We start from the raw sequence: 25,237 nt of genomic DNA, 5'->3' as shown, positions 1-25,237 counted from the left end.
TGTCCTTCGAATGACTAGGAGGATGAAATAAAATAAATTATGAGGAAAATGTTAGAAAACATCTATTGGTTTTAAGATTTGCAAGGGGATAAAAATCCCTGTGGCGGGTTCCCTTTCTTGGCTAAAAGGAGCTAGCCAAAGACTGTGAAGTGTTCTACTGGAATTGGCCCTCTGCAGCCACCGTCTCTAAGCTGGGTTTCTGGTCTCCTAGCAACAATCTGTGACACTAAAGGAGCCCAGGCTAAGGTGAGTGCCTAGATGAGGGCCGGACTCTGAAGGAATCTGGGGTGCAGCCCACAGAGATTCAGGGGACCCAGGAATTCTGCTTTCCAGCCGGGCCTTACCCTAAGTGTCCTGGTGGCAGGAGAGGGTGGAGAGAGGGTGTGTGTGTGTGCACTGTGGAGGGTGGTGCTAAGTGGTGTGGAGAGTTGCAGACCTAGTCTCCTCCTGGGCCCCTGGGGTCCTCGGCTTTGCCTTGCTCCTTGGGCTCTCCTAATTTAATGAAAGCACCTAGGAAAACCCGTGGCAGGAGACAGAGTAAAAATCTTTTTACTGAGACACTGCATGTGGAAAAAACTATTACAGTTTCCAGCTTTATAAATTAATAAAAATCAAGCACCTGGTAATGCTGTTTAGTCACAATTACATTAAGTTGGGGGTGCGGGTGCATGTCATTGCAGTTGATACGCATGAAGAATCTTAAATTGTAGCCGAAAAGCCAGAATGGAGCTATCAATGCCCCCACCTCAGATCTACGTAGAAAAGACTCTGGCTATTATCAAACCAGATATTGTTGACAAAGAGGAGGAGATACAAGATATTATTCTCAGATCTGGATTCACCATTGTTCAGGTAACTTCCGGGCAGTATGATCATGTTTTTTTCCTCTCTACTGAATTAGACTTTTCTGCCTTAGCTTTTAGCTAAAATAGAATTAAAAATTCACTTTATCTTAAGTAAAAGATATGTTTGAAAACTCTTCTTACTCATAGAGTTATATCCCTAAACTTGTTTTAGAATACCTTTGATTTTACCTTTTAAAAATGCTTATGTATATGTGTTAGCCCAGTTCAATCCTTAGTATTTAGCATGAAATTTAGGTTTACTCTTCTGAATATAAAAGTTATATGTGATAATTTTCCAAAAATATATAAAATGAGAAGTAAAACTTCTTTTTCCCATCTGTCTTCTCCCAACTCAAGTCTCAATCTGCAGAGACAATCACTTAACACTTTCTTTTCTTCCGGAATTTTTGTATGCATTTACAAATATGTTTCCCCCATAAAGTAGGACAGTCGCCCTCCCTGGACCCTCTTTACCCTCCCTCAGATAGCATGCCAGATCATTACATCTGAATCTAACTTCTGTGTAAATACTCCTCTGTCCTAATAAACCATAGTCTATTGATCTTCTCTTGATGAATTTTTAGACTGTTGTATTTTTTTAATTTAATGTTTTAAGCCTTTTCCTTGTTCTACAGTTAGTAGTTTGAAAATGAATATATAAAGACTATCAAATAGAATGGAATATTTAAAATTTTCCTTTTTTGTACCATTCTTATTTGAAATTTCACTTTTTATTACATTTACTCAGTGTCATATTGCTTGTTGAATCTTTTAAAAAATAAAAAAGATAACTTCAGTCTTCAGAAAGATGGGTTTTTGAATGTACTTAGAAGGATACCTGGAGGCTGAGGGTGAGATGCTACAAGAAAGTTTAAGGGAGTAGTAATGCAAGAATGTATAAAGAAATAATATAATTAAAAGATTCAGGTAAAGATGAGCTTTTAAATAAATGTTGTTAGAAAACTGGGTAGCCACTTAAAAAAAAATTTGGACTCAAATATTATACTATATATACCAGGATAAATTCCAAATGGATTTGACATTTAAATATTAAAAAATTAAACCATATAAACTCTAGAAGAAAAATGGCTGAGTTTCTTTTTATTCTTGGAAGGGGACAGCCTTTTTACTGGGTACTGTAAAATAAAAGATTGATAAAAATATAAACATAAAAAACTTGAGCATGGCCAAATAAGCATAATAAGCAAAGTCAAAACACAGGTGACAAACTTGGAAAAAATATTTGTAGCTCATAAAGACTATCTCCCAAATGTATACAAAGCTCCTCAAACAGGATAAAAATTCAGTTGAAAATGGGCAGTACATGTGGATGGTCATGGAAAAAGAAATAAAAATGCTTCTAAAACATGGTAAAAGATGCTCAATCTTTAAGCAGGAAAAAAGCAAATTAAAATGACACTGAACTACCATCTGGCAAGAATACAAAAGTAAATGACATAACCCCTATGGAAGGGAATCTGGCAATTTTCTATCAGTATTTACAGATGCATCTTCCCTTTGACCCAGCAGTACTACTTCTGGGAATCTCGCCTACAACTTGTGTATTAATATTCAGTGACATGTATCTAGGTAATTTTTTGTAGCATTGTTTATTTACAAGCAAAAAATTGAAAACAACCCCGCATTAGGAAATTGGTTAAATTCACCCTGATGAATCTGCCAAATTGAATACTATGCAACTAATTGTAAAAAGAGCAATGAAGAACCTCTCTGTGTCCTGCTAGGGAAAAAACCAAGATGCAGAACAATATGTAGCTTTTTTCTATGATAGAAAGAGAAAAAGTAATATATATTCATGTTTGCCAGTATTTACAAAATGAATTTAGAAGAATTTACAAAGTGAATTTTAAATAAACATTAAAAAATGGTTGCATATAGAAGGTAAGGAAGAACAGGCTGAATTAGGACAGGAATGGGAATCAACTTTCTCAGTATGAACCTTTTTATATTACTTTGAATTTTTTAACCCCCAAAGTATGTTACTCATTAATTTTAGAAGAAAGACAAAACATACAAATAAGACAAAGTTTCCAATTTGATTCTTAAAAGTTTGAAAAGAATTAGTGAAAAAGTAATTAAGCAGCAAGTGATAGAAATTAAACCTTCTTATAAAAGAAAAAAACCGTGTAAATGTTAATATTTAACACTTTCTCTGCTGCTGCTGCTAAGTCACTTCAATCATGTCTGACTCTGTGCGACCCCAGAGATGGCAGCCCACCAGGCTTCCCTGTCCCTGGGATTCTCCAGGCAAGAACACTGGAGTGGGTTGCCATTTCCTTCTCCAATGTATGAAAGTGAAAGGTGAAAGTGAAGTCGCTCAGTCGTATCTGACTCTTCGTGACCCCATGGACTGCAGCCTACCATGCAGTCCATGAAAATCCTACCACCCATGGGATTTTCCAGGCTAGAGTACTGGAGTGGGGTGCCGTTGCACTTTCTCTAGTCAGCAATAAATTTTAAACCAAAGAACATCTTGGTATGTAGTATGCTTCTTTTTGGTTTAATTGTGATAAAATATATACAACATAAAATTTACTTTTTTAACTGTTTCAGTTCAAAGGCATTAGAGTACCTTCACATTGTTGTGCAACTGTCACCACTGACCATCTCTAGAACTTTTTCATCATCTCAAACTGACACTCTGTACCCTTTAAACACTAGCTTTGTGCTTAGCCCTCTCCCCAGTCCCTGGTAACACTATTCTACTTTCTGTCTCTATGACTTTGCTGTTCCAGGTGTCTCTTGTCAGTGGAATCATTTTTGTCCTATGTATTATACGCTTTAAAATAGGCTTTATTGTAGTTGAGAGTTCATTGAACTTGAGGCTTTCTTTTCCAGTCTAGGAAAAAACCTTCTAAAAAATGATGTGTTCATTTAGTAGGTGGCAGTCTTTCCTGTGTTACAACAAACTGTTGGTTCCTTTTTTTTTTTTAATATTTAATTTATTTATTTGGCTATGCTGGGTCTTAGTTGTAGCACTCAGGATCTTTAGTTGCTGCATGCAGGACCTTTTTTTTTTTGGTGGGGGCCACAGCAAACTCTTGTGGCATGTGGGACCTAGTTCTTTGACCAGGGATTGAACCAAGGCCCCCTGAATTGGGAGTGCAGAGTCTTACCCACTGGACCAACCTCCTTTTCTGATATTAAGTTCACTTCTCTTTGTGAAAATGCTTTGTTTTGTTTTTTTATTTACTTATCTTTTGGCCATGGCTTGCAGGATCTTAGTTCCCTGACCAGGGATTGAATTCATGTCCTCTACAGTGAAAGCACAGCATCCTAACCACTGGACTGCCAGAGAATTATCTCATGAAAATACTAATATAAATTACAAAAAAGTTTATCTGATCTAATTTGGAAGCAATTGATGGAATCATTGATTCAGTATCAACTTTATTTTTTTTCAACTTTACTTTAAAATGAGGTCTCAGTTTTTAAAATAATGCTACATTAGCTGGCATACCTGCAAAAGATAGCTTCCCTTGCTTGTTAAGGGATATGTGGCAGTTAAGTGCTTACAGTGCAACAGATTTTTAACCCAGCAACAACAAAATTACTCAAACCAATAGGCATGAGAATCACAAATACAGGCATGTCTTAATTTTAAAGTAATAGAATCAACGATTATACTAAATAAGTGCTGTTATCACTTCTCAGATTTCTTCTGTTTCTTGACTATATGAATTTTAATATGAAAACAGATGTCAGCACCTTTTTTTTTTTTAATAGTACTAGATCTTCCCAGGTGGAGCTAGTGGTAAAGAACCTGCCTGCAGGATACGTAAGAGACTTGGGTTCGATCCCTGGGTCAGGACGATCCCTGGAGAAGGAAATGGCAGCCCACTCTAGTATTCTTGCCTGGAGAATCCCGTGGACAGAGGAGCCTGGAGGACTACAGCTCATGGGGTTGCAAAGAGTTGACATGACTAAAGTGACTTAGCAGGCTTCCATAACTGATCCTTGACTGTGAGAATGTTAGCTTTTGTCCAGTAGAGACTGTTCATAGCAGTGTTGAACTACCTAGTAAGCATCTTTCCAGGCTTCTTGAACTGCGGCAGTTTAGATCCCTCTCTACAAACCAAGCAATTTTAGCAAGTTTCTGAACCTGAAGACATAGGATAGTTTTGTGGGGTTTTTTTTTTTTTTGAAATACAAATTCTTTTATTCCAGGTGTTTAATGAGCAATAAATGTGAATCTTAGATAGCTGAATGATGGTAGATTTGTCATTTCTGCCTGTGATTAGATTTGGTTTCTCTAAACAGCAATTTTGAACAGCAGTTGAGTAAGCAGGAAGTGACTTGTGAATGGAGTTAAAATAGAAAAATTGGAAGAATGACTGACTTGGCTTCTATGATTTTTTTAAATTTAATAATTCATATAGCTTCTCATTTGTGAAAGAAATTAATGTTTCTTTGTCTCAAACATTTCATTTTCTTTCAAATTAACAAGCTTAATGCTAACTACTTAAGCTCTTTCTGAATCAACATATTTATGGCAGAACCGGAATAAGTAAACAGGTGAAAAACTTGTTTACTGCGTCATGTTGCATACTACTTCAAAGTACCATAATGAGACCAGTTCTCTAAAATAATGTAGGAAAATTTCACAAGTAGGTAGGGAAAGATGAATTTGGAATATTCTAAAGTATTTTTTACTTTATACGAAGTATGTATTAACAAGGTATTGAAGATTGGCATGTTTTTACTTTAAGGAGGTAAGATTATTTTGTTATTAATGTTGTTGTTTTTTAGTCACTGAGTCATGTCTGACTTTTTTGTGACCCCAAGGCCTGTAGTCTGCCAGGCTCCTCTGTCCATGGAATTTCCCATACAATAATATAGGAGGGGGTTGCCATTTCCTTCTCCAGGAGATCTTCCTGACCCAGGGGTTGAACCTGTTTCTTCTGCGTTGGCAAGTGGATTCTTTATTGCTGAGCCACCATTAACATACCATAGGTTGAAGAAGGCTGCCAAACAAGAGTAGTTTTTCTTAAGTAATAATTCTTATTTACAGCCTCCATTTAAAAAAAAATTATTCAATTGGAGGCTAATTACTTTACAATATTGTAGTGGTTTTTGCCATACATTGACACGAATCAGCCATGGGTGTAAATGTGTTCCCCATCCTGAACCCCCCTCCTACCTCCCTCCCCGTCCCATCCCTCAGGGTCATCCCTGTTCTGGCCCTGAGTTCCGTGTCTCATGCATCGAACCTGGACTGGCAATCTGTTTCACATATGGTAATATACATGTTTCAATGCTATTCTCTCAAATCATCCCACCCTTGCCTTCTCCCACATAGTCCAGAACAGAACAGTCTGTTCTTTACATCTGTGTCTCTTTTGCTGTCTCACATATAGGGACATTGTTACCATCTTTCTAAATTCCATATATATGTGTTAATATACTGTATTGGTGTTTTTCTTTCTGACTTCACTCTGTATGATAAGCTCCATCCACCTCATTAGAACTGATTCAAATGCATTCTTTTAAATAGCTGAATAATATTCCATTGTATATATGTACCACAGCTTTCTTAAACATTTGTCTGCTGATGGACAGCTAGGTTGCTTGCATGTCCTGGCTATTGTAAACGTGCTGCAATGAACATTGGGGTACACGTGTGTCTTTTGTGGTCAGATTGGTACTATTTCAAGTTATCAGTGACTTGGGAAAGTCGCTCAGTCGTGTCCAACTCTTTGCGATCACATGGACTATACATACAGCTCATGGAATTCTCCAGGCCAGAATACTGGAGTGGGTAGCTTTTCCCTTCTCCAGGGGATCTTCCCAACCCAGGGATTGAACCCAGGTCTCCTGCATTGCAGACGGATTCTTTACCAGCTGAGCTACAAGGGAAGCCCATTAGTGACTTAATGAGGTATTACTGAACTGTCAATAATGCTTTTGTTGACTTTGTTTCTCTTTTAGAGAAGAAAACTACATCTCAGCCCTGAGCACTGTAGTAACTTTTATGTGGAACAATATGGGAAAATGTTTTTCCCCAATTTAACAGCTTACATGAGTTCTGGACCACTTGTTGCCATGATATTAGCTAGATATAACGCCATCTCTTACTGGAAAGAACTCTTGGGACCAAGTAATAGCTTAGTAGCTAAGGAGACACACCCAGACAGGTAACTTTCCTAGAGGAGAAATGGAATCCAACTATGAAAATGAAAAAATCTGATTTCATTGTAATAAGAATTTCCTTTAATTTGAAAGTTTTCCTGAATAACCTGATTTTTTTTTTTTTTGGTGGTGATGCAGGGTTGGGTGGGGAAGGTTGATTCTGTGTTTTAACTACTTAAATGTGTACTTTAATATCAAATACCACAACAGGTCTCAGAGAATGTTTGATTTATGGTTGACTAGCCTTATTTTCCTCTCATTCTTGAATTAAACTGCCACTGGTATAGGAATTTTCATGGGATAATTGGGATGGTATTTCGTAGAATGTTGGTAATAGAGATTAGAAACTCAGATTTTCAGCATTATCTTTAATGTTTAGAAACCAGAGGACATTGAGTTCTTGACACTTTTGAAAATACCATCGTTTTTTAACTTGTCACAAGGTAACACCTCTCTTTCACCCAGATAACTATTTTTTCAGTATATCTCTCCTGCATATTTAAATATATTTGACCCTCATGTAGATAGATTTATGCTTAAAATCAAAATAGATTAAAACCTCCATGTGTGAGAAATGGAGATGCTTCTGTAAAATTTCTAATTAGAGTACACAAGTAAAAAGTAAGGAAAGAATGTCAGATTGGGTGGTCATCATTTCTAACTTGCTTTCAGTCTGAGGGCGATTTATGGCACAGATGAGCTAAGAAATGCACTTCATGGAAGTAATGATTTTGCTGCAGCAGAAAGAGAAATTCGATTCATGTTTCCTGCAGGTGAGTTACAAATGAGTAATTAGTTAATTGCATTTACTTGTTTGCTTTCTCTCTTAATTTTGGAGATGTAGCTGGGAAGGAAGATAACAGGGTTTATCTCCAGTATATTGTCATATTTTCAAGTTGTAGTTACTTAACAATTTGAAGCCAAGAATAGAAAACTTAATGTTTTTCTCAGAATGAAATTGTGACCTCTAGGGAATCTTTTGAGAAGAGTTTACCTTTCTTTCCTTTATTTTGGACTGGGCATATCAAGGGTTTTTCTTCTTCTGTGTTATTATTCCTTTTAGTTATCCCTAAATGCATTAGTCGAATTTGTTACAAATGAAAAGAGACTCTTTGGCACTTTTGATGGATTTGCCATATTCTCTAATAACAGTTTACTGTTTATCTAACAAACACTCATGCTTCTATGAAATTTATAGTTCTCCATCCCCTTTTTTTTGTTTCTATCCTGTGAAGTTACAAGCTTTTTAGAAGTGGGTATAATGAGGAACAACACTGATATTCTTATTTTCAATAATATTTTTAGAGCAGAAAAGAAATTTGGTGATTTTCATTATATAGAAAAAAGCCAAAGCATTGGGCAGTTTTGAAAATTTTTTTGGCCTTTTTTTTCTCTCAGTAATTTAGACCTATTCCTCAGTATTTTTCTGCTAAAGATTTATTCAAAGAAAACTGAAAATTGTCTTGGAGATTTAAAAGTTCGGATTTTTGAACCAAAAACTGTTTTAAAGATACCTATACACAAAAGAATTTGCTTACTACATACTTAATTCTTACTGTGACAGAAATTTCTGTCGTATCTATCCCCTTAAGGTATCTTTTTCTTTGGAGCTGTTTTTATTTTGGAATATTTACACAAAAGGAGATAGCATAGCAGCCATGAAATTAAAAGACGCTTGCTCTTTGGAAGAAAAGCTATGACCAATCTAGACAGCATATTAAAAAGCAGGGACATTACTTTGCCAACAAAGGTCCATCTAGTCAAAGCTGTGGATTTTCCAGTAGTCATGTATGGATGTGATAGTTGGACCATAAAGAAGATTGAGTGCTGACAAATTGATGCTTTTAAACTGTGGTGCTGGAGAAGACTCTTGAGAGTTCCTTGGACTGCAAGGAGATCAAACCAGTCCATCCTAAAGGAAATCAGTCCTGAATATTCATTGGAAGGACTGAAGCTGAAGCTCCAGTACTTTGGCCACCTGTTGGGAAGAGCTGACTCATTAGAAAAGACCCCGATGCTGGGAAAGGAGGAGGAGAAGGGGATGACAGGGGACGAGATGGTTGAATGGCATCACTAACTCAATGGACATGAGTTTGAACAAACTTGGGGAGATGGTGAAGGATAGGGAAGCCTGGCGTGCTGCAGTCCATGGGGTCACAAAGAGTCAAACATGACTGAGTGAACAACAATGAAGATCACATAGTATAATAAGCCACTAATGAACCCATCATTCAGTTTCAATGATTTTGGTCTGTCTGCTTTTTAAAAAAAAAATGGAAGTATAGTTGATTTAGACCAGTCTTGTTTCATCTATCACTCCTGCTTGTATTTCTCCTGCTTCTGTATTATTTGGGGGCACATCTTGAACATGAGATGTCTTTTTGATGTGGTAGATGTTTAGATTTTGTCCTACTAGTGAATTATACTTTTTCTCCTTAGCTTTTAACTAAAATAGAGTTAAAAACTCATTTATCTTAAGTGGAACAAATTTTTTAGAAGCCTGTCTTACTCATAGGGTTATATCCTTAGACTGTTAGTTTGTATTGCTTTTGATATTATTAATTAATTAATCCTCTTAGACATTTGAGAAGCAGCAGTTGTAGGATAGATATAAATGATTACCTACTACACCGCAGATCTCTTGCTATGAGAATGTGAAGTCCTTGAGAGAAGGTTTTTGGAGTTTGTGATATGAGCTCCTTCTTGCTTAGCAGTGAGGAACTATGTACAGAACCCTATACTATAAGTCACTAAAGCAAGTTACAAAGATATTCTAAGACATATTCCTAAATTCTTGAAAAAGCTAGTGCTCTTCCTTTTTGATAGGGATTGCTGATTCAAAGCTTTACTACATTCCATTCATTCAGTAAGTTTATTGAGTTATTGAGTTGTGCCAGAAATACAAAAATGAATAAGATATCCCTGCTCTGTCAAGATGATTTTATTTTAAAAGGCCAGAAAAATAAATATACAATGCAATGTGTAACTTCTGCCATGAAAAAGCCTTTAAAAGTACAGTGAAAATTTATTTATGTGAGAAACGTGAAAGCACGTTTTAGTATCTCATTAATTCATCCAACTCTGTTGTCAAAAATCAGTTGGCCATATATGTAAGTATCTACTTTTAGATTCTCAGTTCTGCTTCATTGATCTTTATTGTTTGTTCTTATGTCAGTACCATACAGTCTTAATATTGTGGTTTCATAATAGCATTTTTTTCTTTTTTATATATCTGTATTTGTTCCAACTCTTAAGTGTGTGGCTTGAACACCACATTTCCACTCACAAAACTTGTTCTGAGTTATTTTTCAAATGGCTTTGCAACATGCCTAGGTAAGCTTATAATTTTGCTATTCTAAATATTATTTTTCTTTATAAACAATCCCTATATATGGATAGTGACTCCCATCAAGTTGGTTCAGTTTAACATACTAATTTCTAGGGTCCTGGCACATCGGTACTATGACTGCAGGGGTTGGAAGGTTTAAAAAGTAGATCGCAGAAAATGAAAGTTGCTTTAATGAGTACTTTTCTTTTAAACATCAAGGTATATACTTCAGAACACTTTAGTGATGAGATTTGGTCCACTAAAGAATCTGCTTGATAGCTACACACTTCAGATTGAGAAGTTAACACAGGTTACATACACGGTACAACAAACACTACTTCTGTCTGTTAAAATAAGCCAACATGAAACTAGGAAAAAAAAGCTAGCTCTACTTCAGTGCCTAAAGTATCACACTTAATAGAAATCTTAACTTTCCCCTAAAGCAGTTGTCGTGCCATACATGTTTTTAAATGCTAATAAAAATAAATATGTGAAAACATGTTATCAGAAGAAATGGAGATAGAGTGTTGAACACGTAACCACGTAATCCTCAGGCAGAGCTTAGTCTACTTCTTCCATATGAGAACGGTCATCATCTCCTTCCAAGGGCAACATCTCAGCTATGGCAGCACTGCTGTTGTCAGTAGTGGGGTAATTCTCGTGGATACCAAGACCAAATTTGATCATCCTGTAGACCCTGTTAGCATGGGTCTGGGGATCCTCCAGACCAAAGTCAAGATAGGAGAGCCACTTCATACAGTAGGATGACCTGGTCCTTCAAAGACTTGTCATTATTATCAGCCTTTTGCTTCAGGGTCTTGATGAGGAAATGGTCTGGGGTTTACCTCCAGGTGCTTCTTTGCTGCCAGGGCTTCCCTGGTGGCTCAGATGGTAAAGAGACTGCCTGCAATGCGGGAGACCTGGGTTTGATCCCTGGGTTGGGAAGACCCCCTGGAGAAGAAAATGGCAACCCACTCCAGTATTCTTGCCTGGAAAATCCTAAGGTCAGAGGAGCCTGGAAGTCTACAGTCCATGGGGTTGCAAAGAGTCGGACACGACTGAGCAACTTTACTATCACTATGACCTGTTGTTGAGTTGTCTCTTAGGGTTTGAGCCTTCATGATTCTTTCCATGTTTGCTATCCAGCTGTACGTGCTCATGACAATGCAGCACAGGGATGTCACCAGTAGGTTTGATACAACCATCTCTTTTGCAGAGGGTTTGAAACTTTTTCTTTTCCTGTTTCTTATTTATTTTTGGCTGTGCTGAGTCTTTGTTATTGTGTAGGCTTTTCTTTACTTGCTGCAAGCGGGTCTGCTCTCTAGTTGCAGTGCATGGGCTTCTTATTGTAGTGGTTTCTCTTGTTGCAGAGTATGGGCTCTGCAGTGCATGGGCTTCAGTAGTTTCTGCATGTGAACTCAGTAGTTGGAGTTCCCAGGCTCCAGAGCACAGGCTTAGTATGGCACATGGGCTTAATTGCTCTACAGCATGTGGGATCCTCCTGGACCAAGGATCAAACCCTTGTCTCCTGCACTGGCAGATGAATTCTTTACCACTGAGCCACTAGGGAGGCCCTCTTCCTATTTCTTTTTCTCCTCGTCTTCTGGAAGTTCCGGGCCCTCTTCAATGACTGACACTAAGGTCTCGCCCTCAAACTTCTTTAGCTGTTGCACACAGTACTCATCAAGTAGCAGTTCCAGAATCTGGGCCACACTATTACTGCTTGCGTGCCTGACCCCTTCAATCATTAAGTAGTCAAGTAACCAAGGACAGCACTTCTTCTTTTGTACCATAGCTCCAATTCATCAGTTCATCTCAGAGAAATATCAGTTCATCTCAGAGGTACCAAACATAGATAGAGTCAATGTTCCCAGGAGGAATTCTGATATTATCTGAAGATCCAAGTCTCCCAGGCCTCAGGGTACCAGCCAGGCTTGGCCTCCCTTCCCCAGCAGCCAAGTGTCAGTTGTTCCTCATTAAAGGTTTTGAAATCAGGTTAGTGGAAAGTCTCCAAAATTCAAATAATAAATAGCCAGAGACAAATAATAAATGATTTTCAAAAATAGAGAATCCAAAAATGAAGATGAACAATTTTATTCACAATAGCATCAAAAACAATAAGATATTTAAGAATAAATTTAACAAAAGAAGTGCAATTCTTGTGCACTGAAGAGTACAAAACAAAATGTTGCTGAGAGAAATGAAAGAATATCTAAATAAATAGACATCCCCTTTTAGGGGCTTCCCTGCTGGCTCAGGTGGTAAAGAATCTGCCTGTGATGTGGGATACCTGGGTTCGATCCCTGAGTGAGGAAGGTCTCTTGGAAAAGGAAATAGCAATGCACTCCAGTTTTCTTGCCTGGAGAATTCCATGAACACAGGAGCCTGGCGGGCTACAATCTGTGTGTTTGCAAAGAGTGGGACACAACCAAGCAACTAACACTTTCCTGGATCAGAAGAGTCAATATTGTCAAGATGACAGTTCACTCCAAATTGATGGATAAATTTAATGCAGTCCCTATCAAAGTCTATGCATGCTTTTATGTAGAAATTAACAAGTCAGTTCCAAAATGTATATGGAATTGTAAAGGATCTAGAAGAGCTAAGGCAATTTTGAAAGCGAAGAACGAAGTTGGAAGACTTCCACTAACCTGATTTCAACCTGTTATGAAACCACAGTAATTAAGGCTGTATGGTCCTGACGTAGGTATAGACATAAAGATCAATGAAGCAGGATTGAGAATCTAGAAGTAGATTCTTACATTTATGGCCAATTGATTTTCCATGAAAGTGCCTAGACAATTTGATGGGGAGAGGGTGATCTCTTCAACAAATGGTGCAAAGACAACTGGATATCCACATGCGAAAACAAAAACCAGTATAGACCCTTGCTTCACACCACACACAAATAGACCTAAACATAAGAGCTAAAAACTAAAAAAAAAAAAGAGCTAAAAACTAGCTTTGGTTTTTAGGAAGAGCACCAGCTTTTTCAAGGATTAGGAATATGTCCTAGAATATCTTTATAACTTGCTTTAGTGACCCATCATATAGGGTTTTGTATATCATTCCTGACTGACTGCTAAGCAAAAGGGAGCTCATATCACAAACTCTTCTAACTGGAAGAAAATATAGAAAATCATTATTACCTTGAGTTGAACAAAGAGTTCTTATATATGACATCACAAATACAATCTGTAAAATAAAATATTGATACATTGGACTACATCAAAATTCAAAGCTTTTCTTCTTTAAAAGTCATCATTAAATGTATGAAAAGATAAATCATAGACTGGGAGAATATACTTGCAAATCATATATCAGATAAAGCACTTGTATCTAGAATATATTAATATAAAGAATTTTTACAACTCAATACAAACAACTGAATTAAAAACTGTGCAAAAGATTTGAATAGGCATTTCACAAAAGATAACAGGCTAATAAGTACATGAAAAAGTGCTCAGCATAATCAGTGAGGAAATGCAAATCGAAAGCACCATGAGATACCTTTGCTTATCCACTAGAATAGCTATGATCAATGGCAAGGATGTAGAGATACTGGGACCCTTTTTGTTTCTGGTAGAAAAATGTTTTTTGTTGTATTGCAAGTCTGGGTCACCTATAGTGTTCAAACAAAGCTGAAAAGACTAAAATTTCCTTAAATCTTAGATAAATTGAAAAATAAGTGGCAATATTAATATATACTATCATAGAAATAGAATTTATATGTATATTCAATAGTTTATAAGAGAGCAAGAAGCATGTATTATTCACTTGTATCTGTGAAGTGAAGTGAAGTCGCTCAGTTGTGTCTGACTCTTTGCGACCCCATGGACTGTAGCCTACTATGCTCCTCTGTCCATGGGATTTTCCACTGTGCAAACTGCCTCCATTTTGTTGACAGGAGTTAATTTTTGTGATGAATTAATCTAGATTATATTTATTCTTTTAGCTTTTCATAACATTGTCCATTATATATTTACTGTTAAAAAATGGAAATGGAAATACAAAAAAAGAGATTATTGAAAACATAATCAGAATCTTATGTGTGAGCACTATCAATATATTGATGTATTTTTTGCTATTTGTATGAGTCTTATTTTTGTGTGTGTGTGATTCTGTTTTTGAACGAACTATTTGCTATGTATCTATTTGTTTACTTTTTTTAAAAAAGAAAAACCAAGTATTTCTCATGTCATTAAAATTTCTTTGAATGTGTCCTTTTTAATGACCGTATAATATTTCATCATTTATGTTAGCTTTAACGGGAATACATTTGTATTTGCAGTGATTGTTGAGCCCATTCCAGTTGGACAAGCTGCTAAGGACTATTTAAATTTGTATGTAACGCCAACTCTGCTTAAAGGACTCACAGAACTTTGTAAGCAAAAACCAGCAGATCCTTTTGTAAGAAGTCTTTTTATTCATACTAAAGAATACTGTCTATAGCTTTCAGAATTAAAATATTCTTTGAAATATATAGAAAGTCATTTTACAAAGCTATTTTATATACATTTTAGATACTTTCTTTTGTATGACATTTGATTACAGTTGACCCTTGAGTAAGAGTAGGACTTAGGGGCACTGACCCTTTGCACAGTCAAAAGTCTGGCATACTAAGAGCTCCCATGTGCAACAACTAAGACCCAGTGCAGCCAAAATAAATAAATACTTTAAAAAATCTGGCATATAATTTATAGTAGGCCCTCGTATCCTCAGTTCCTCTGTATCTGTGATTTCTGCATCCTGTGGTCAGCCAGTTGTGGATTGTGTAATACTGTCATATTTACTATTGAAAAAAGTCTCCACGTAAGTGGACCCCCACAGTTCAAATCTCTGTTGCTCCAGGGTCAACTGTGCTTATTTTCTTGCTGTGTTTTGACTCTTAAAAAAAACATTCTAAGTACATTTTCAATCATTGCATCCTTTAATTGCTCAGCATTGTTTTTGTGTATAATTTATATAATCAAATGATAAAATTAGATATATACTTGAATTTTGTTAATCATTTTTATTTCTCGTGATATCTAAATTTTCTAAATAGAAGATTTGTATTTATTCACATACTCGATGCCTCAACATTGCTCATTCAGGTGGAAGAACTGTTGAGTATGAGGACGTAGGATGATCATCCAGGGCCAACTGTCAGCCTGGATCCTTCCTTATAGATACTCCCACCCATCTGAAGAGTCTTAGAGATAATCAGGGAAGGTTATTTTAATATCAGCCCTACCAAAATAATATGTCTGGCCTTTGTTAGAATTCTCAAAAGGAATCCTTTTTGGAAGACAAAAGATTTAATCTTTCCCACATGTTAACATTACCACTTTTACCAAAAAAAAAAATTGACACGTTATTTCTCTAATAATTCTCTTTCATTGTGAAAATAGTACTTTTTTAAATTTAGTAAGAAACCTGAAACTACTGAAAAACATAAAGAAGGAAGAAAAAGATACTCATGGTTCCATTTCCTAAACATGGTCTTGAAGTCATCTTGCCTGGACTCAACTCTGATTCCAGACACCTAAATTAAAAGACGCTTACTCCTTGGAAGAAAAGTTATGACCAACCTAGATAGCATATTGAAAAGCAGAGACATTACTTTACCAACAAAGGTCCGTCTAGTCAAGGCTATGGTTTTTCCAGTGGTCATGTATGGATGTGAGAGTTGGACTGTGAAGAAAGCTGAGCACCGAAGAATTGATGCTTTTGAACTGTGGTGCTGGAGAAGACTCTTGAGAGTCCCTTGGACTGCAAGGAGATCCAACCAGTCCATTCTGAAGGAGATCAGCCCTGGATGTTCTTTGGAAGGAATGATACTAAAGCTGAAACTCCAGTACTTTGGCCACCTCATGGGAAGAGTTGACTCATTGGAAAAGACTCTGATGCTGGGAGGGATTGGGGGCAGGAGGAAAAGGGGACGACAGAGAATGAGATGGCTGGATGGCATCACCGACTCGACGGACGTGAGTTTGAGTGAACTCTGGGAGATGGCGATGGACAGGGAGGCCTGGCGTGCTGCGATTCATGGGGTCGCAAAGAGTTAGACAGGACTGAGCGACTGAACTGAACTGAACCTCTCCCTGAGTCTCTTTATTCACATTAGTAAGATATAGATGAAAGAGGAGAGTGAGAGAGCTCGCTTAAAACTCAACATCCAAAAAATGAAGATCATGGCATCTGGTGCCATCACTTCATGGCAAATAGATGGGAAAAAATGGGAACGGGATTTTTATTTTATTGGGCTCCAAAATCACTGTAGATCTTAAGTGCAATCTTGCAATTAAAAGATGCTCCTTGGAAGAAGAGCTATGACAGATCCTTTTGTTTTTCAGTCACTCAGTTATGTCTGTTTGCAGTCCAATGAACTGCAGCATGCCAGGCTTCCGTGTCCTTCACTATCTCCCAGAGCTTGCTCAAACTCATGTCAGTGATGCCATCCAACCATCTCATCCTCTCTCGTCCCCTTCTCCTCCTGCCTTCAATCTTCCCCAGCATCAGGGTCTTTTCCATTGAATCAGCTCTTCACATCAGGTGGCCAAAGTATTGGAGCTTCAGCTTCAGCATCAGTCCTTCAAATGAATATTCAGGACTGATTTCCTTTAGGAATGACTGGTTGGATCTCCTAGTAAGGAGTATCCAAGGGAAAAACAGTATCCAAGACAGTATCCAAGGGAAAAACCATAGCTTTGACTATAAGGACTTTTGTTGGCAAAGTGATGTCTCTGCTTTTTAATATGCTATCTAGGTTTGTCATTGCTTTTCTTCTAAGGAGCAAGCGGCCTTTAATTTCATGACTGCAGTCACCATCTGCAGTGATTTTGGAGCCCCCCAAAATAAAGCCTGTCACTGTTTCCATTGATTCCCCATCTATTTGCCATGAAGTGACGGGACCAGATGCCATGATCTTCATTTTTTTGAATGTTGAGTTTTAAGCCAGCTTTTTCATTCACCTCTTTCACCTTTATCAAGAGGCTCTTTAATTCTTCTTTGCTTTCTGTGATAAGGGTGGGTATCATCTGCATATCTGAGGTTATTGATATTTCTGGAACAGGTCAGTTTTCATCCAAATCCCAAAGAAGGGCCAAAGAATGTTCAAACTACCACAAAATTGCACTCATTTCACATGCTAGCAGAGTAATGCTCAAAATCCTTCAAGCTAGGCTTCAACAGTATGTGAACTGAGAACTTCCAGATGTACAAGCTAGATTTAGAAAAGGCAGAGGAACCAGAGTGCCAAAATCATAGAAAAAGCTAGAGAATTCCAGAAAAACATCTGCTTCATTCATTATGCTAAAGCCTTTGACTGTGTAGACTGTGGAAAATTCTTAAAGAGATGGGAATACTAGACCACCTTACCTGCCTCCTGCGAAACCTGTATGCAGGTCAAGAAGCAACAGTTAGAACCAGACATGGAACAACGGACTGGTTCCAAATTGGGAAAGGAGAATGTCAAGGCTGTATATTGTCACCATGCTTATTTAACTTATATGCAGAGTGCATCATGCAAAATGCTGGGCTGAATGAAGCACAAGCTGGAATCAAGATTCCTGGGAGAAATATCATTAACCTCAGATATGACAAACCTAGATAGCCTATTAAAAAGCATAGACATCACTTTGCCAACAAAGGTCTGTATAGTCAAAGCTATGGTTTTTCCAGTGGTCGTGAATAGATGTGAGAGCTGGACAGTAAAAAAGGCTGAGTACCGAAGAATTGATGCTTCTGAATTGTAATGCTGGAGAAGACGCTTGAGAGTCCCTTGGACAGCAAATAAATCAAACCAGTCAATCCTAAAGGAAATCAACCCTGAATATTCATTGGAAGGACTGATGCTGAAGCTGAAGCTCCAAAACTTTGGCCACCTGATGGGAAGAGCTGACTCATTGGAAAAGACCCTGATGCTGGGAAAGACTAAAGCAGGAGAAGGAGGTGACAGAGGATGAGATGGTTGGATGGTATCACTGACTCAATGGACATGAGTTTGAGCAAACTCCAGGAGATGGTGAAGGACAGGGAAAGCTGGTGTGCTGCAGTCCATGGCGTCGCAAAGAATCAGACATGATTTGGCACCTGAACAACAAGAACAGGATATAAATATATTAGTACCTACCTAGCTAGCATGGATATTATTAGGATTAAATGTATTAGTGCATGTAAAATTCTTCACATGTCATATATGTAGGTGCTCAAATGTTAGCTGCTGCTATTACTGGTTTTGTTTTTGGACTTTTTAAAAAAAGTCTGTATTTCTATAGAAACTAATTCAGTTCTCTTTTTTTTCTTTGCTCAGGTTTTGTTTTTTTATATCACTATATGTAAACATATCCCATAAATATTGCTGTATTTAAGTGTATGTTTTTATTTGTTGTTGTTTTTTTGTTTTGTTTTTTAATTTTTTTAAGTGTATGCTTTATAGAGTTTATTTTAATAGTTACATATTTCTTTTGTTATCTTTACCATTCTTCTGCTGTTTGTTTGCTGTTGTAAATATTGTAACAGTAAACATCTTTCGAGTATAAAGCTTTTCACACATTGAGATTATTTCATTATTTGATCTCTTTGGAAAGAGATCAAAAAGTTAAATTATAATTTGAAACATGAAATTAAAAAAAATTTTTTGACCCTTAAAGAACTTACATGTTTAAACTGTTTAATTTTTTAATAAGCAATGTCTGAATATGGTATAAAGTTTAAAAGTTCCAAAAGGATATATAGTGAAATATATACTCTCCTTTACATTCCTCTTCCTCAGCCACCCAGTTGTTCCTTGGAGTTGATCATTGTTACCAGCCTTTAGTATATCCTTTCAGTGAAAATCTATATATGTATATAAACATATCATTTTAGATGTACTTAAAAACACAGATACAAATGCTAGTTACTAAAAATTGTTTTTGATAACTTTTTACCTTATTTACTTTATATTGTAAATTATTAAATAGCATTATAAACAAAATTGCCCCATTTTGAAAGAACAGTTTATGGCAATCTGTATTATGGATTTGTACAATTTTTTGGGGGGCGGGGCGGGGCGTGTGACTTGTGGTATCTTCATTCTCCAACCAGGAATCGAACCCTTGCCCCCTGCAGTAGAAAGGCAGGGTGCTAACCCCTGGACTACCAGGGGATTCTCTACAATTTATTAATTAGTCACATATAGATGGTTGTTTAGTTTGCTTCCACTCCTTGTTTATTATAAACTGCTCCAGTGAATATCTTTATTCATCAGCATACCATATATCTATAGAATAAATTTCTACAAATGAAATACTGAGTAAAAAAGAATGTTATTTTGATGTTTTTGATATGTGCATTTTTACTTTGGATAAATATTGGCAAATTGCCTTTTGTAGTGAAAGTATGGGAACTTCCTAGGTAGCATTAGAGGTTAAGAACCCGTGTGCTGATGCAGGAGACATAAATGATGTGGGATTGATCCCTGGGTGGGGCAGATCCCCTGGAGGAGGGCATGGCAACCCACTCTAGTATTCTTGGTCTGGAGAATCCCATGGATATAGGTGCCTTGTAGGCTACGGTCCATAGGGTCACACAGAGTTCGACATATCTTTAGCAGCTTAGCACAGCACAGCACAGTCAAAGTGTGAAAGTGTTAGTGGCTCAGTTGTGTCCGACTCTTTGCAATCCCATGGGCTGTAGCCTGTCAATCTCCTTTGTCCATGGAATTCTCTAGGCAAGAATACTGGAGTAGGTAGCCATTCCCTTCTCCAGGGGATCTTCTCAACCCGGGGATCAAACGCAGGTCTCCTGCATTGTAAGTGGATTCTTTACAGCCTAAGCCACCATAGTTGTACCATTTTATACTCCGATGAAAATTGAATGAGAGTGCCTGATGTTTTTTCAAGCTTGGTGGGTTTTTTTTTTACCAATGTAATAGGTGAAAAATGTATCTTGTAACTTAATTTATATTTCTTTTGTTATGAGTGAGTTTGAGTATCTTTTATATACGCTGCTTAGAGCCATTTGCATTTCCTTTTCTACGAAATTCCTCATACCCTTAATCCATTTGCCAGGGCTCAGTTGTCTAGTATTTTCTTTATTGTATGGGTACTCTATATGTTTAAAAAAATCAACCTTTTGTTGATTAGTAGATTTTAATAGATTTCTGTAGTTTATCACTGTCTTTTTTGACTATTTTCATGATATATTTTAATTTTTATGTAGTTGTATTTATTGAGCTCTTTTATGGCTTGGGTTTCTGTCATATTTGAAGGTTTTCTGTTCAAGATCATAAATAACATTCTCTCATGCTGCCTTGTAGTACATTTTTCATGAAGAATTTTTTTTATGTGGACCAGTTTTTAAAGTCTTTATTGAATTTGTTATAATGTTGCTTCTTTAAGGGAAAGCTTTCTTAAAAATAATTTTATTTATTTACTTATTTTTGGCTGTACTTGTTCTTCATTGATGCACAAGGGCTTTCTTTAGTTGTGGTGGCCAGGGGCTACTCTCTAGTTGCGGTGCATAGGCTTCTCATTGCAGTGGCTTCTCTTGTTGCAGAGCACAGGCTCTAGGGCGCATGACCTTCAGTAGTTGTGGTTCCCGGGCTCTAGAGCACAGGTTCAATAGTTGTGACACACTTCTTCCTGGACCAGGGATCAAACCCGTGTCTCCTGCATTGGCAGGAGCATATTCTTTACTACTGAGCCACCAGGGAAGCCCACTTCTGTTTTTTATGTTTGTTTTCTTTTTGTCCACGTGTCATATGGGATCTTAGCTCCCTGACCAGAGATTGAACTCACATCCCTTGCACTGAAAGGCAAAGTCTTAACCAGGGGACTGCCAGGAAAGTCCCCTTCTAATACACTGTAATATTATATTTCCTCCCACCCCCCATGGATATGTCTTTGATCGTCTGGAATTTTTTTGTTGTTGTTGTTACAGGAAGTAAGGTAGATGCCACATTTTATTTAATTTTCCATTTGGTTACTCAGTTGACCCAAACCATTTATTGATGGTTTGTTTTTATTGTAGATTTAAGATAGTTTGTTGTTTTTATTGTAGATTTTTTTTCTTGTAGATTTAAGAATCTGCTGTTAATATATACTAAGTTCTTGTATGCATTTTGTGGGTTTATTTCTATTTTGGTGAGTTGGTTTATTTCATTTATATATGTCTGTTCATTTGTAAGTACCATACTGCTTTAAGTATTATAGGTTTGTAATATATTTCAAAATCAGATAGTTCTAAACCTTTCTATTACTTTTCTTTTTCAGAATTTTATTGATTTTTTTGCATTATTATTTCTAATACAAATATTTTCAGTCACAATACATACTGTCATATTGCTTCCTTAAAGGGCAATCCCAAGGTACACTGTGATTACCAATGTATAATTTTCGTTTCACTTCATCCATATAAGTCTTAGATGTAAGTTAAAAACACTGGGGTGGGGATCGGACTGACTTAATAAGAGACAAAATAAATGAAAGATGAGAATTCAATTGCTTTAACTTTATATATATATATATATATATATATGTATACTGGTAAAGTTAAACATTTTCTCCTATGTTTAATTGTATTTCCTCCTTTGTGAATTATCTATTTTTCTTTAGATCCACTTATCTGTTGGAGTTTTGTAAGAATTCCTTTTTCCATTACTGAATTATAACTAATCTACAATACTGTGTTAGTTCCAGGTGCATGACATAGTAATTTGATACTTCTTTATATTGCAAAATGATCAATATGATAAATCTAGTTGTCATTTGTCACCATAAAATGTATTGTATTGTTATTATTATTTACTATATTCCCCATTCTCCTGTACATTTAATTCCTGTGACTTGTTTATTTTGTACCTGGAAGTTTGTACCTCTTAATATCCCTTACCGCTTTTACTCATTCCCAACCTGCCTTCCCTGTGGCAACTGCCTATTTGTTTTCTGTATCTGTGACTCTGTTTCTGTTTTGTTTATTCATTTGTTTTAGTATTTATATTCCACTTATAAGTGAAATTATATGGTATTTATCTTTCTCTGACTTATTTCACACAGTACAATACCTTCTAGATTTATCCATGTTGTTGCAAATGGAGAATTTTCTTTCCTATTGAGTAATATTCCAGTATGTATGTGTATGTGTATGTATATGTCACATCTGTTTAACCTGTTCATCTGTTGACTTAGGTTGCTTCCATATCTTGGCTATTGTAAAAATGCTCAGTGAACATAAGGGTGCATATATCTTTTCAAATTAGTGTATTTGTTTTCTTCAGAAAAAGACCAGGAAGCAGACTTGCTGGATCATATGGTAGTTCTGATTTTAATTGTTTTTTTTTTTTTTTTTCAGTTCTACCAGGTTATTGCTACAACCCATCACCCTCCACCCTCATGCACACGTGCTCAGTCATGTAACCCCATGGACTGCAGCCTGCCAAGCTCCTCTGTCCATGGACTTTTCCAGGCAAGAATACTGGAGTGGGTTACCATTTCCTTCTCCTGATTTTAATTTTTTGAGGAGCCTATTACTTTCTTTGCTGGCCATATCAACTTAAATTACAACCAGCAGTGCATGAGGTTACCTTTTTTCACATCCTTGCCAACATTTGTTATTTGTGTTTTTTAAAAAATTAATTATTTTTTTTGGTCTTCATTGCTGTTCGTGGGCTTTCTCTAGTTGCAGTGAATGAGGGCTACTCTTCATTGCACTATGCAGGCTTCTCGTGGCAGTGGCTTCTTTTGCTTTAGAGCATGGACTCTAGGGAGCTCAGTAGCTCAGGGCCTCAATAGTTGCAGCATGTGGGCTCTAGAGAATGGGTTCAGTGGTTGTGACTCATGGGTTCAGTTGCTCCAGGACATGTGTAATCTTCCTGGACCAGGAATTGAATGGGTGTCCCCTACATTGGCAGGTGAATTCTTTTTTTCCTCCATTTTTTTTGTTTGTTTTGTTTCTTTTTTTTTTTTAACTGTTATTTTTTCTGTTTTGTTTTTCTCATTTTTTAAAAAATCTTTTTTATTAATTTTTTTCAAACCCTTGTGTCAAGGGCTGATTTTCGATAGATAGCAGCGAGGGAGCTGGTGCTATGTATGAAACCCTGATAGCAGGTGAATTCTTAACGACTGGACCACCAGGCAAGTCCTATTTGTGTTCTTTTTGATGATAGCCATTCTGATTGATGTGAAGTGATAACTCATTGTGGTTTTAATTTGCATTTCCCTGATGGTTAGTGATGTTGTGTCTGTTGGCCATCTGTTTGTCTTCTTTGGAAGAATATCTATTCAGGTTCTCTGCCCATTTTTAAATTCAGTTTTTGTTTTTATGATGTTGAGGTGTATGAGTTCTTTGTATATACTGAATATTAATTTCTTATCAGATATATTGTTTGCAGATATCTTCTCCCATTCAGTAGGCTGCCTTTTCATTTCATTGATAGTTTCCTTCGCTGTGCAAAAGCTTTTTGTTTTATGTGATCTCATTTGGATTTTTTTGCTTTTGCTTCCCTTGCCTGAGGAAGTTAGTTAGTTAGTTAGTTAAGTTGCTCAGTCGTGTCTGACTCTCTGCGACCCCATGGACTGTAGCCTACCAGGCTCCTCTGTCCATGGGATTTTCCAGGCAATAGTACTGGAGTGGATTGCCATTTCCTTCTCCAGGGGATCTTCCTGACCCAGGGATCGAACCCTGGTCTCCCACATTGTAGACAGATGCTTAACCGTCTGAGCCACCAGGGAAGTCTTGCCTGAGGAAAAATACATCCAAAAATATATTGCTAATAATACAATATTGTGAGTTAACTATATTTCAAGGACTATTTTTAAAAATATATTACTAAGACTGATTTCAAAATTGCATACTGCATGTGTTTTCTTCTAGGAATTTTATGGTTTCTTCTCTGCAGTTAAGTCTTTATCCATCTTTCACTTGTTTTTGTATATAGTGTGAGAGAGTAGTTCAGTTTAATTCTTTTGCATGTAGCTATTTAATTTTCCTAAAACCATTTATTGAAGAGATTATCTTTTCCCCACTGTATTTCCTGTCTTCTTTGGCATAAGTTAATTGACCATATAAATGTGGTTTCATTTCTGGTTCTCTATTCTTTTCTGTTGATCTATGTGTCCGTTTTTATGCCAGTAGCATACTGCTTTGGTTACTATAGCTCTGTAGTATAGTTTAAAATCAGGGCATGTGATACCCCTAGCTTTGTTCTTGTTTCTCAAGATCATTTTGGCTATTGAATATCTTTTGTGTTTCCATACAAGTTTTGGAATTATTTGTTCTAGTTCTGTGGAAAATGCTATGGTTATTTTGATAGGGATTGCATTAAATCTTGTGGTTAGTATGGTTATTTTAACAATAGTAATTCTTCTAATTCATGAATGTAACGTATTTTTCCATTTGTTTGTTTTTCAGTTTCATCAGTGTAATAACAGTTTTCTTAGTACAGGTCTTTTACCTCCTTAGTTAGATTTATTCTTAGGTATTTTTTTAATGCAATTGTAAATGTGATTGATTTCTTAATTTCTCTTTTTGTTGATAGTGTATAGAAACAACACATTTCTGTATTAAATTTGTTCTGTGCAACTTCACTGAGTTTATTAGTTCTAACAGTTTTTTGGTGCTGTCTTTAAGGTTTTCTCTGTATATCATGTCATCTTCAAATTGTGACAGTTTTACTTCTTCCTTTCCTGTTCAGATTTCTTTTATTTTTTTAATTAATTAATTTTTTCTGATTGCTGTGGCTAGGACTTTTAACACTATGCTGAATAAAAGTGGAAAAAGTGGACATGATGTTACTGTGGGCTAGTCATATATGATCTTTATTATGTTGAGGTATCGTCCCTTTATACTCACTTTGCTGAGAATTTTTATTGTAAATGGATGTTGCATTTTGTCAAAAGCTTTTTCTTCATCTGTTAAGATGACTGTATGATTTTTATACTTCAGAATG

General features: G+C 36.5%; 1 protein-coding gene across 3 annotated transcripts in view; it reads left to right on the top strand.

Moving 5' to 3' along the window:
- The first annotated feature begins 146 nt into the window (after positions 1-146).
- NME5 (NME/NM23 family member 5) overlaps positions 147-25,237 on the top strand; it is a 29,250-nt gene continuing 4,159 nt past the window's right edge. The window contains exons 1-5 of one of the 3 annotated variants that reach the window (XM_019964977.2): positions 147-246; positions 681-852; positions 6,795-7,000; positions 7,668-7,768; positions 14,615-14,707. In XM_019964977.2, the coding sequence (XP_019820536.2) occupies positions 724-852; positions 6,795-7,000; positions 7,668-7,768; positions 14,615-14,707 (529 nt within the window). In that variant the 5' untranslated portion in view covers positions 147-246; positions 681-723. Of the gene's footprint in view, positions 247-266; positions 382-680; positions 853-6,794; positions 7,001-7,667; positions 7,769-14,614; positions 14,734-25,237 lie in introns of those variants that run through there. The other 2 variants (XM_019964975.2, XM_019964976.2) reach the window with 2 other exon arrangements.

Source organism: Bos indicus, chromosome 7, assembly GCF_029378745.1.
Source record: "Bos indicus isolate NIAB-ARS_2022 breed Sahiwal x Tharparkar chromosome 7, NIAB-ARS_B.indTharparkar_mat_pri_1.0, whole genome shotgun sequence".
Lineage (NCBI taxonomy): Eukaryota > Metazoa > Chordata > Mammalia > Artiodactyla > Bovidae > Bos > Bos indicus.
The sequence above is the reverse complement of the archived record's forward strand: the minus strand, read 5'-3'. Positions and strand labels throughout refer to the sequence as shown.